Genomic DNA, 12,743 nt, shown 5'->3' with positions numbered 1-12,743 from the left:
CTGTCCATCACCAACTCCCAGAGTTCACTCAAACTCACGTCCATTGAGTCGGTGATGCCATCCAGCCATCTCATCCTCTGTCGTCCCCTTCTCCTCCTGCCCCCAATCCCTCCCAGCACCAGAGTCTTTTCCAATGAGTCAACTCTTCGCATGAAGTGGCCAAAGTACTGGAGTTTCAGCTTTAGCATCATTCCTTCCAAGGAAATCCCAGGGCTGATCTCCTTCAGAATGGACTGGTTGGATCTCTTTGCAGTCCAAGGGACTCTCAAGAGTCTTCTCCAACACCACAGTTCAAAAGCATCAATTCTTCAGCACTCAGCCTTCTTCACAGTCCAACTCTCACATCCATACATGACCACTGGAAAAACCATAGCCTTGACTAGATGGACATTTGTTGGCAAAGTAATATCTCTGTTTTTCAATATGCTATCTAGGTTCATCATAATTTTTCTTCCAAGGAGTAAGCATCTTTTAATTTCATGGCTGCAGTCACTGTCTGCAGTGATTTTGGAGTCCAAAAATATAAAGTCTGACATTGTTTCTACTGTTTCCCCATCTATTTCCCATGAAGTGATGGGACTGGATGCCATGATCTTCATTTTCTGAATGTTTGAGCTTTAAGCTAACTTTTTCACTCTCCACTTTCACTTTCATCAAGAGGCTTTTTACTTCCTCTTCACTTTCTGCCATAAGGGTGGTGTCTAAGATGTATACATATATTTAATCTACACACATATACTCAACAATTGGGTTTCCCTGGTGGCTCAGCTGGTAAAGAATCCACCTGCAGTGCAAAAGACCTGAGTTTGATCCCTGGGCTGGGGAAATCCCCTGTAGAAGGGAAAGGCTACCCACTCCAGTATTTTAGCCTGGAGAATTCCACAGACTGTGTATAGTCCATGGGGCTGTAAAGAGTCAGACACTACTGAGTGACTTTCACTTTCTCCTGCATTGCAGGCAGGTTCTTCACCATCTGAGTCACCAGGTTAAGGGAATATAAAAAGCAGTTAGACTAAATAATTTTATTTATTCCATTGGTTCTATTCAAACAACTTAATAAAACAAAACTTCTAATATATTTGTACCATACCATCTCAGTTAAAGGGGCTTCCCAGGTGGTGCTATTGGTAAAGAATCTGCTGCCAAATGCAGGTGACACAGGAGACACGGGTTTGATCCCTGGGTTTGGAAGAGGAAATGGCAACCCATTCCAGTATTCTTACCAGTAAAATTCCATGGACAGAGGAGCCTGGCGGGCTATAGTCTGTGGGGTTGCAAAGAGTCGGACATGACTGAGCAACTGAGCACACACACACATCGCAGTTAAACCAATTCTTTTGCCAAACTTGACGGTCTGTTATTTAAATTCACCAAATGCTCAAGGAAAAAAGTTTCTTGAGAAATGCCCAGCTATGACTATATCAGACATTGCTTCCAAAATGAGTGTCTTTCAAGAGTACCAAATAATTTCAGTTTAACATGATCATTGAATGTCTAATGTTCTCAGGAAAAAAACCAAAGTTGGGAAAAGTAATTAAAACCAGATCCTAAAAACTTAATACATCTGAGGCTCCAGATATTCAAACTTCATATGCTGTGGTTTCCAGTAAAACTAAAATGAGGTAATTTTTTATTCTTATTATGTTCATGACTCTTGCAAAACCAAGCCAGGGTAAAAATGCTTATCGTCTCCCTTTTCTCATTAAATCATTATGTAGTTTTCAATGTCGTATGCCAAAAAGCGAGTTCCCTACCTTCTAAATAACAAGAAATTTCCTGATAAATTTAGGATAATCTAAACATCTCAATTTAATCACGTTTGTTTCAAATCCAGATAAAGAATCGTGAAATTGGCTTATGTATCACTTTCTCCTCCTCCCTCTTTATTTCATCTCTTTTGGAACTTAATAATTAGGCTGGAGGAGGAAAGGAGGAGAAAGATTACCACATGCCCATTAGTGTTAACCTTGAAACCTTGGAAGAGGTAAAAAGAGATCAAAAGTCACAGCATTTCAGTGTGAGCATACAGTCACACATACACATACACACACATCACATACACTCCAAAAGCAGGGAGGAGAGGAGAAAAAAAGGGATGATGAGAAAGAGAAAAAAAAATTTTTTTCACGAACTTGAATAGAACAGCCAATCTTGTGCAACTGATAATTAAATAATTCTGTATTTCCATGCTCCTGTATCCCCATCTTTTGTTTTCTTTTAGATCACTGAAATCAATATATCAATAAAAGACTACATTTTTAAAAGCTATACCAAACTCAGCTGTATGATCATACAGTTAGCATATAGGTAAACTTTTTCATCTAAAATCTCAGAGCACCTAAAAATAGTATGATTTTCAGGCTTCCAAGAGGGAAAATAAAAAGGCCATGGCAGGAAGCACTGGCTTCCTGATACTTAGCTTCAAACTTTGGTGAGCACTCTCTTTCATTCCAAGACGCACTTTTAAATGAATCAGTCAGTTCAGTTCAGCCGCTCAGTCATGTCCAACTCTGCGACCCCATGAATCACAGTGCACCAGGCCTCCCTGTCCATCACTAGCTCCCGGAGTTCACCCAGACTCATGTCCATCGAGTCGATGATGCCATCCAGCCATCTCATCCTCTGTCCTCCCCTTCTCCTCCTGCCCCCTATCCCTCCCAGCATTAGGGTCTTTCCCAATGAGTCAACTCTTCACATCAGGTGGCCAAAGTATTAGAGTTTCAGCTTCAGCATCAGTCCTTCCAATGAACACCCAGGACTGATCTCCTTTAGGATGGACTGGTTGGATCTCCTTGCAATCCAAGGGACTCTCAGGAGTCTCCTCCAACACCACAGCTCAAAAGCATCAATTCTTCAGTGCTCAGCTTTCTTCACAGTCCAGCTCTCACATTGATACATGATATGTCATCACAATAGGGGGTTTTAATACTTCTGAATGATTTGTAGTTATTGATCAAATGTAATTGATCACCATAAAGGAAATATAATCCAATATTAGAAATGTTAATACCTGTTTAATTTTAATAACCTTTACTCTGTTGCCTTGTTAAATACCTTTTGAATGCTTGACTAGATCATATACATGGATAAAGTTTTATGTAAATTCATGTTTAATCCTTAAATGAACTGCAGTACATAAATCATGGTTTAACCTTAGAGGAACCTCTTGGCTTTTTCTTCTCGTAGGTTACACACATTATAACCCCTTTCCTTATTGTAGAGTTACAATCTTGCCCTATGCAAGTTGTTGCTCCTCTCTGGGATCTTTGCTTTGAAAAATAGTGTTTGTTCTTTTTACCTTTTTATACAGTTGAATGTACTACTAGGTAGATTTCTTAGAAATTGCTAGAAATTTGGCAACCAGGATCTGAAACTGGGAGAAATTCACATTGTTTGACATTATTGCCTCCTAAAGGAGACTTCTTTTTTTTTTTTTCTTTCCCTTCCCTTCTTTTTAAAGGAGACTTCTTATCAATGTTACATTTTCCTGTTCAGTACCATTACACTGTCCCGATACAATGAAGTACAGTGAAAATCATTTGAAAACAATTTTTCCCACTAGGTTATGTTGACCATCAACCATTTAGAATAGTGGTTCTCTGTTTCTACTCTTCATTTCTGTAAAATTATATTAGTTTGCTGAGAAGGCATAGGACTTTGGACTGTTTAAGCCCTCTGGGCCTTAGTTTCCTCACTTGTAAAATTGCAGAGATGGTTTAGATGATTCTAAGATCCCTTCAGCTTCAGAATGGTGAAATTCTATGCTAAAGTCTAGAACACCATTTGACCTGGCACTCTCTGTAGCCCAACAGTTCATATAATGTTTGAACACTCTCCTATTAGCTATGTTAGAACTTCTTGAAATTTTCATTTCAAATTTATGGAAGACAGCTTAACTTCAGGTCTGCCATGCTCTGGTGGACTTTTCAGCTAATATTTGCATTATCTTTCTACATGTGAGATGACTTCTTTTATGTCAATAAGAGTTTGTATTTAAATTATTTTTCTGAGTTTAATCCCAGATTTTCATATTTTCTGGGGTTTCTGAACTCTCAGGATACTTTAAATGGGGTTTCCAATGCATTTAACAGTTTCCACATTCCTAGATTATTAGTTCTGTTTAAAAATGCTATCTTCCACTATTTTACTAATCAGTAACCAGATTTTTTGAATGCTTTATTGACTATGCCAAAGCCTTTGACTGTGTGGATCACAATAAACTGTGGAAAATTCTGAAAGAGATGGGAATACCAGACCACCTGACCTGCCTCTTGAGAAATTTGTATGCAGGTCAGGAAGCAACAGTTAGAACTGGACATGGAACAACAGACTGGTTCCAAATAGGAAAAGGAGTACGTCAAGGCTGTATATTGTCACCCTGCTTATTTAACTTCTATGCAGAGTACATCATGAGAAACGCTGGACTGGAAGAAACACAAGCTGGAATCAAGATTGCCGGGAGAAATATCAATAACCTCAGATATGCAGATGACACCACCCTTATGGCAGAAAGTGAAGAGGAACTAAAGGGCCTCTTGATGAAAGTGAAAGTGGAGAGTGAAAAAGTTGGCTTAAAGCTCAACATTCAGAAAATGAAGATCATGGCATCCGGTCCCATCACTTCATGGGAAATAGATGGGGAAACAGTGGAAACAGTGTCAGACTTTATTTTTCTGGGCTCCAAATTCACTGCAGACAGTGACTGCAGGCATGAAATTAAAGGACGCTTACTCCTTGGAAGGAAGGTTATGACCAACCTAGATAGCATATTCAAAAGCAGAGACATTACTTTGCCAACAAAGGTTCATCTAGTCAAGGCTATGGTTTTTCCTGTGGTCATGCATGGATGTGAGAGTTGGACTGTGAAGAAGGCTGAGCGCTGAAGAATTGATGCTTTTGAACTGTGGTGTTGGAGAAGACTCTTGAGAGTCCCTTGGATTGCAAGGAGATCCAACCAGTCTATTCTGAAGGAGATCAGCCCTGGGATTTCTTTGGAAGGAATGATGCTAAAGCTGAAACTCCAGTACTTTGGCCACTTCATGCGAAGAGTTGACTCATTGGAAAAGACTCTGGTGCTGGTAGGGATTGGGGGCAGGAGGAGAAGGGGACGACAGAGGATGAGATGGCTGGATGGCATCACCAACTCGATGGACATGAGTCTCAGTGAACTCCAGGAGTTGGTGATGGACAGGGAGGCCTGGCATGCTGCGATTCATGGGGTCACAAAGATTCGGACACGACTGAGCGACTGATCTGATCTGATCTGATCTGAACCAGATTTTGCCCTAGTTCAATACAAGTATGATATATAATTTCAGTTGTCTTCTTTTAACAGCAAACTGAGATGCTTAATGTTGTGATAAACACCATGTATGGCTTGCTCACAATAACTACTTTATGACTTCCTATCTATCACTCAACACCAAGTCTAGGAAATTTACTTCTCATGAGTTCTTAAATTACCATTTGAGCATACAATCATTTATCTTATCCAATTACTTATCTCATGCTTTCCATCCTGGCAAAGTATACTACCAATTATGTTTGAATAACTTAGTCCCTAATGGTTAAGTACCTGGTATAATTTTTCAGACTCCCCCAATTTTCATGGTTAGATGATATAACATTTCTTTCTACAGAACATTTCTGTTATATTGATATGAGAAGACTTTTACCACATTGCAGTTCATTATTCTCCAAATAAAATGTCAGCCTATCCCTGTCTATCCTATGAGTCTGACATCTGGAAGGGAGAGACCAGACAGGAAAACAAGGGAAAGCAAATCCTCTCAATCACCTCAGGCTGTGGAGACCTGACTAAAGGCCGAGTTGATCCTGGCTCAACCAAGATCACATACGTATTATTAGTTTCATTCCACTTCTTTTTTTTCCTATTGTTACCCACAAAGGTTATTCAATTTGCACTTAATTTTCAATCTTAATTCTTTAACAGCAACAACAAAAAACATAATTGTCTTACCTGGATTCCAAAATCGGTGATTTTATCACACTCAGACACAGAAAGTTCCTTTAATTTTCTATGTCTGGAAAGTGTCATCAAACCCTAAAAATGTTTAATATAAAGATTATTTGATAATACATTAGTATAGAAGGTGTATTTCCAATAAGATAACAAGAGTTTATGCAACTAAAAATATTTAGCTTCTGTTTTATATTTCTTTAGACTTAATCATACAATCACTTTGGTTAGGCAACATTATTCAATAAAATTTTCAGGTTATCTCTAATGTTTTACAAAAAGTATTACAAATCCTAGAACCAGAAAACTTCTTATCTTGCCTCCTGTTTTCAGGTAAATGTTACATGAATCAATGTAAAGAAATCTTCAGTTGCCTAAGTTTACAGCTTTATTTTATTTGAAGACACTTCATGTGGCTAATGAATCTATTTATCAATAAATTCTTATTTATGCTTAGCCTAAAATCTGAAAATCTTTAGTTCATTTTATTATATTTAATTGCTTGGAGGGAGAAGAAACACATCTTTAGGTAAAGGCCCATAGACAGATAATTATTCACTAGTAGTTCATTTCTTTTTTCAGGCTAAAAGTTTTGTTTCTTTTTATTTAAAAAAAATGGATTTCACTTTCAGCTCTTCACTTTTTTAATGTGTGGTTTTGTTGGTGCTCAAATGATAAAGAATCTGCCTGCAATTCAGGAGACCCAGGTTCAATCCCTGGGTCAGGGAGATCCCTTGGAAAATACTGGCAACCCACTCCAGTTTTCTTGCCTGGAGAATTCCATGGACAGAGAGGCATGATGGGCTGTAGTCCATGGGGTGGCAAAGAGTCAGACACAACTGAGCAACTCACTTTCGCTTTCACTTTCGTCGGTTGGCCCATTTCTCAGTACCTATTCTCCTAAGCTGGTACAACATTCAGTTAAGGAACTGACTGTTGTGCCTTATAAATGCCATCCTTCTGTTTTGCATTCAGGATCATGTTACTTTTCTATTTCCTGTATATGCTTCCTAGACTATATAGACTAGAGCAGTTTCTCCTCCTTTTATGGTCCCAGAGCTGGCTGGCAGGGGAAAATGCTGGAAATGGTATATGATTTGTCCTTTTCACATTTTATTTTCAGGACTGATTTACCTTTTAATCATAAAAACCACATTTGGACTATAATTGAAAATGGGTCATGCAAGTATTATATGCTGTTTTTTTTAACCGATTTACATATCGGACCTTTCATTTTTCAAAAAGAAAATGCATATCAAAGAGAAGAGTACTTGAAATTCTGCTTGATTGAAGTCACTGTTAAATTACAATTTCTAATTTCATTTAACAGTTCTGTACGCAACACAAAAATAAAATGACCCAATTTATTCATTTCATTGCAAATGTGGATTCCTTTCCTAGGAACACATTATATTTTCTGTCTCATTATTTCAAAACAAAGAATGGGCACTCTGTGAAGCCATCACATGTGGTCTGGGTTCCAGATGTGGATGCTGTTTTATTCATGTTAAAAGAATTGGAATTTAGATACTCTCCCAACAGAAACTAAATTGTTTGAACAAAAATATCAAGTAAGTGATTCAGTTTTTCTATTTGCCCTATGCTTGATAATAGCTAAACATGTTTTATTATTCTATGTGGAATTTGTTTTATGAAACTATCTCTAAATAGTTTCTCTGAAGTTTTCACTTTTTATTGCTTCTATGTAGGCCATGTTAGAAATTTTTTAAATGAACTATAATGAAGTATACTTGCTAAGTATGACATTTAACAGACTATGGACAGATAATAAGAGGCCTTGGCACTGAAATTTATAAATGCTCCAAATTAGAAGGTGTTCTCTGAAGCAAATGATGGTTCCAACATTTTACAGTCTTTCTTTATACCTTAGAAGTCTTGAATCTCAGGTCTAGAGAAAATTCATTCATTCTTAATTTATTATTCATTAGATAAATATTTAATTAGCATGTATTATAAAGCAAAGGAGAAAAGGAAAGATATAAACATCTGAATGCAGAGTTCCAAAGAATAGCAAAAAGAGATAAGAAAGCCTTCTTCAGTGATCAATGCAAAGAAATAGAGGAAAACAACAGAATGGGAAAGACTAGGGATCTCTTCAAGAAAATCAGAGATACCAAAGGAACATTTCATGCAAAGATGGGCTCGATAAAGGACAGAAATGGTATGGACCTAACAGAAGCAGAAGATATTAAGAAGAGGTGGCAAGAATACACAGAAGAACTGTACAAAAAAGATCTTCACGACCCAGATAATCACGATGGTGTGATCACTCACCTAGAGCCAGACATCCTGGAATGTGAAGTCAAGTGGGCCTTAGAAAGCATCACTATGAACAAAGCTAGTGGAAGTGATGGAATTCCAGTTGAGCTATTTCAAATCCTGAAAGATGATGCTGTGAAAGTGCTGCACTCAATATGCCAGCAAATTTGGAAAACTCAGCAGTGGCCACAGGACTGGAAAAGGTCCGTTTTCATTCTAATCCCAAAGAAAGGCAATGCCAAAGAATGCTCAAACTACCGCACAATTGCGCTCATCTCACACGCTAGTAAAGTAATGCTCAAAATTCTCCAAGCCAGGCTTCAGCAATATGTGAACCATGAACTTCCTGATGTTCAAGCTGGTTTTAGAAAAGGCAGAGAAACCAGAGATCAAATTGCCAACATCCGCTGGATCATGGAAAAAGCAAGAGAGTTCCAGAAAAACCTCTTTCTGCTTTATTGACTATGCCAAAGCCTTTGACTGTGTGGATCACAATAAACTGTGGAAAATTGTGAAAGAGATGGGAATACCAGACCACCTGATCTGCCTTTTGAGAAATTTATATGCAGGTCAGGAAGCAACAGTTAGAACTGGACATGGAACAACAGACTGGTTCAATATAGGAAAAGGAGTTCATCAAGGCTGTATATTGTCACCCTGTTTATTTAACTTCTATGCAGAGTACATCATGAGAAACGCTGGACTGGAAGAAACACAAGCTGGAATCAAGATTGCCGGGAGAAATATCAATAACCTCAGATATGCAGATGACACCACCCTTATGGCAGAAAGTGAAGAGGAACTCAAAAGCCTCTTGATGAAAGTGAAAGTGGAGAGTGAAAAAGTTGGCTTAAAGCTCAACATTCAGAAAATGAAGATCATGGCATCCGGTCCCATCACTTCATGGGAAATAGATGGGGAAACAGTGGAAACAGTGTCAGACTTTATTTCTGGGCTCCAAAATCACTGCAGATGGTGACTGCAGCCATGAAATTAAAAGATGCCTACTCTTTGGAAGGAAAGTTATGACCAACCTAGATAGCATATTCAAAAGCAGAGACATTACTTTGCCAACAAAGGTCCGTCTAGTCAAGGCTATGGTTTTTCCTGTGGTCATGTATGGATGTGAGAGTTGGACTGTGAAGAAGGCTGAGTGCTGAAGAATTGATGCTTTTGAACTGTGGTGTTGGAGAAGACTCTTGAGAGTCCCTTGGACTGCAAGGAGATCCAACCAGTCCATTCTGAAGGAGATCAGCCCTGGGATTTCTTTGGAAGGAATGATGCTAAAGCTGAAACTCCAGTACTTTGGCCACCTCATGCGAAGAGTTGACTCATTGGAAAAGACTCTGATGCTGGGAGGGATTAGGGGCAAGAGGAGAAGGGGACGACAGAGGATGAGATGGCTGGATGGCATCACTGACTCGATGGACATGAGTCTCAGTGAACTTTTGGGGTTGGTGATGGACAGGGAGGCCTGGCGTGCTGCAATTCATGGGGTTGCAAAGAGTCGGACACGACTGAGCGACTGATCTGATCTGATCTGATCTGATATTGATCAGGCTCTGGGATAGAAGCTGGGAGTATAAAAGTCAGTGAGATGCAGTGTCTACCCTCAAGGAGTCCATAGTCTAGCATTGAAGACATACTTAAAATAGATTGCTACAATCCTGTGAAGGTAAATATTGTGCACAGTGATTAAACCAAAGAGGAAAGATGAATCCACTATTTTGGATTACAGAAGATTGGGGGAGAGACATGGGGGAGAGTCATGAGTGGGGAAGTGTAATTTGCCAAGTAAACTACAGAGGGAAGGACATTCCAGGCTGAAGGAGCAGAATGCGCAAAAGCATTAAAGTATGAAATAGTATGGTGTATGTATGAAGCTGTATAGTATGGCATGATTAGATTTACATGGATTTTTTAAAAATTATGTGAAAAGCTGGTCAAACAATTTATCTTAAGAAGAAACTGCAAGGTTTTGTTTTTGTTTTGTTTAATCCTTTGTTAATTGTTTGAGGGAGGAGTCCTGGGAGTTGGCTGTGCCAAACTTTTACTTCTGGGAGGGATGGAAAGAGGAAAGTGGGAAGACAAGACAAAAATAAGAAGGGAAGTGGATACTTAAATTTCCAGGGAATTTGTAGTATAATGAAAATGTAAATCCTCCTTCATCTCCTTCAAAAGTAAGCCAAACTCAAGAATGCTTTGCAGGAAAGGTTATGTTTTATTTTGCCAAAACTTAGAAGGGACTGAATTTTGTAATCAGTTAAAATGCAGAGGAAAGCAAATATGTGGTAGCCTGGGGAAGTCACTAGCATTGCAGGTTATATGAGAACACAAGGCCTTAGGAATTCATAGGAATCCTGGGGAGCACTTTTCTCCTCGACAGGCCATGGAATTAAGGGACCAGGAGTCCCTGGTGGAAAATTGGCTTATACTATAGCTCTGATGGCTTCTCAGGTGGCTCAGTGGTAAAGAATCTACCTGCCAATGCAGGAGATGAGGGTTTGACCCCTGGGTCAGGAAGATCCCCTGGAGTAGGAAATGGCAACCCACTGCTGTATTATTTTTAATTTTAATTTTAATTGGAGGATAATTATTCTATAAAATTTTGATGGTTTCTGCCATACATCAACAGAATCAGCCATATGTCTTCATATGCCCCCTCCTCCCCCAAACTACCTTCCCACCTCTCTCCCCATCCCCCAACTCCAGTATTCTTGCCTGGGAAATCCCATGGACAGAGAAGCCTGGAGGGCTACAGTCCATGGGGTTTCAAAAAGTCAGACATGACTGCACGACTAAACATGCATAGCTCTGGTATCATGTCTATAGAATGGAGTGTCAAGACTTAAGATTTGAAAGGAAGCAGGCACCACATAATGAGGGCCTTGAACATTATTCTGGAATGTAGACGTTATCCTATGCAACACTATTAAACAAAACTTTGCCTCTTCAGGGAATAAATGACAATAATGCAAAAAGGAATGAGGATGTGTTTCAAAAGAGGTATAGGGACCACAGAGCAGGGAGTGATTTTAGTTGGAAGGAGGAGGTGTCAGTCTAGAAGAAACTTTCATGGAGGAAGAAGAATTTGAATTAAGCCTTAAAGACTGGGTAAGATTTTGACAAGTAAAGTAAAAGGAACAGTGTTTCAGACTGAGAAAGCAGCACGAACAAAGGCTTCATTTGGAAAGTGTGAGTTGTTTGGGAAGTAGTTCAGTCTGGGGTCACTGGGAGTAGTGGGAGGGAATACTGCTCACTGCCAGGAAGCCTTGCGTGTACACCAGACAAAGCCTTTGAAAACTATTCTTTTTTCCCCTGGTTTTGCATCTGGATTGTTTATCTGATACAGATACACATCAGCAATGAACTAGTTACCAAAGGTTGAAATAGTATGTGTGTTTGTGTGCACTTACTATATGACTGAGTCATACTACTCCAGGCTTAGAATATCACTGACGTAAACAGAAAACATACCTCCCCCAACTCTTTATTTTGAAAATATTCAAATTTATAGACAAGTTCAAAAAATGGTATAATGAGTACTTACATATCCTTTATATTTATGTAAGAATATAGTTTTATATGTGTATATGTTGTTGTTGTTGTTGTTCAGTCATTAGGTCCTGTCTGACTCTTTGCGACCCCATGGACTGTAGCCTGCCGGGCTCCTCTGTCCATGGGCGTTTCCAGGCAAGAATACTGGAGTGGGTTGCCGTTTCCTTCTCCAGGAGATCTTTCTGACCCAGGGATCAAACTCGTGTATCTTGCACCTCCTGCATTAACAAGCAGATTCTTTACCACTGAGTTACCAGGGAATATATATATATATTCATATATATATATATTATATATTATATAATATAAATTCTTGTGTGTAGCATGAACCATTTGAAAATAAGTCTCTGGTATCATGATGTATCTGGTATCTGGTATCATATATAATATATATATTATATATTCATATCATATATATATAAAATCATATGTGTAGCATGAACCATTTGAAAATAAGTTTCTGATATCATGATGCTTTGCCTCTGAATATTCTATGTGCATCCTCCTAGGACATTTCCCTATGTAGCTATATAGTCTTATGTATATATAATATGATACCTAAGATTAACAGGAGTACCATACTGTATAATATAGAGTCAGTATTCAGATTATCTTTTTATCCAATCCCCAGAGTTCATGCATTCCATTTGGTTGTCATGTCTCTTTAGCCTTTCTTTTTTTTTCTTTAAATTTTACCTTTCAAGATCCCAGGCCAGCCATTATATAAAATATCCTACATTCTGGATTTTTCTGATTGTTCCTTATGATTGGATTCTAGGTAAACATTTTCTGCAAAACTACTACCTAGGTGCTGTTTCATTAGAACTATATTTTTCCTATTTATTTAATAAATAATCCATGATGTGATCCTTTGAGACCACATGAGTTCCCTGTTTCTCAACATCCTTTCAGTCAATGATTAGAG

General features: G+C 38.6%; 1 protein-coding gene across 1 annotated transcript in view; it reads right to left on the bottom strand.

The window, feature by feature from the left end:
• Positions 1 to 12,743, bottom strand: part of FBXL13 (F-box and leucine rich repeat protein 13) — a 219,973-nt gene that overhangs the window by 30,070 nt on the left and 177,160 nt on the right. The window contains exon 18 of the mRNA XM_086397072.1: positions 5,981 to 6,064. Within this exon, the coding sequence (XP_086253198.1) occupies positions 5,981 to 6,064 (84 nt within the window). The remainder of the gene's footprint in view (positions 1 to 5,980; positions 6,065 to 12,743) is intronic.

The sequence above is a fragment of the Bos grunniens genome, chromosome 4 (genome assembly GCF_055505025.1).
Source record: "Bos grunniens cultivar Pamir isolate PY7600 chromosome 4, Bosgru_T2T1.0, whole genome shotgun sequence".
Classification (NCBI taxonomy): Eukaryota; Metazoa; Chordata; class Mammalia; order Artiodactyla; family Bovidae; genus Bos; species Bos grunniens.
The sequence above is the reverse complement of the archived record's forward strand: the minus strand, read 5'-3'. Positions and strand labels throughout refer to the sequence as shown.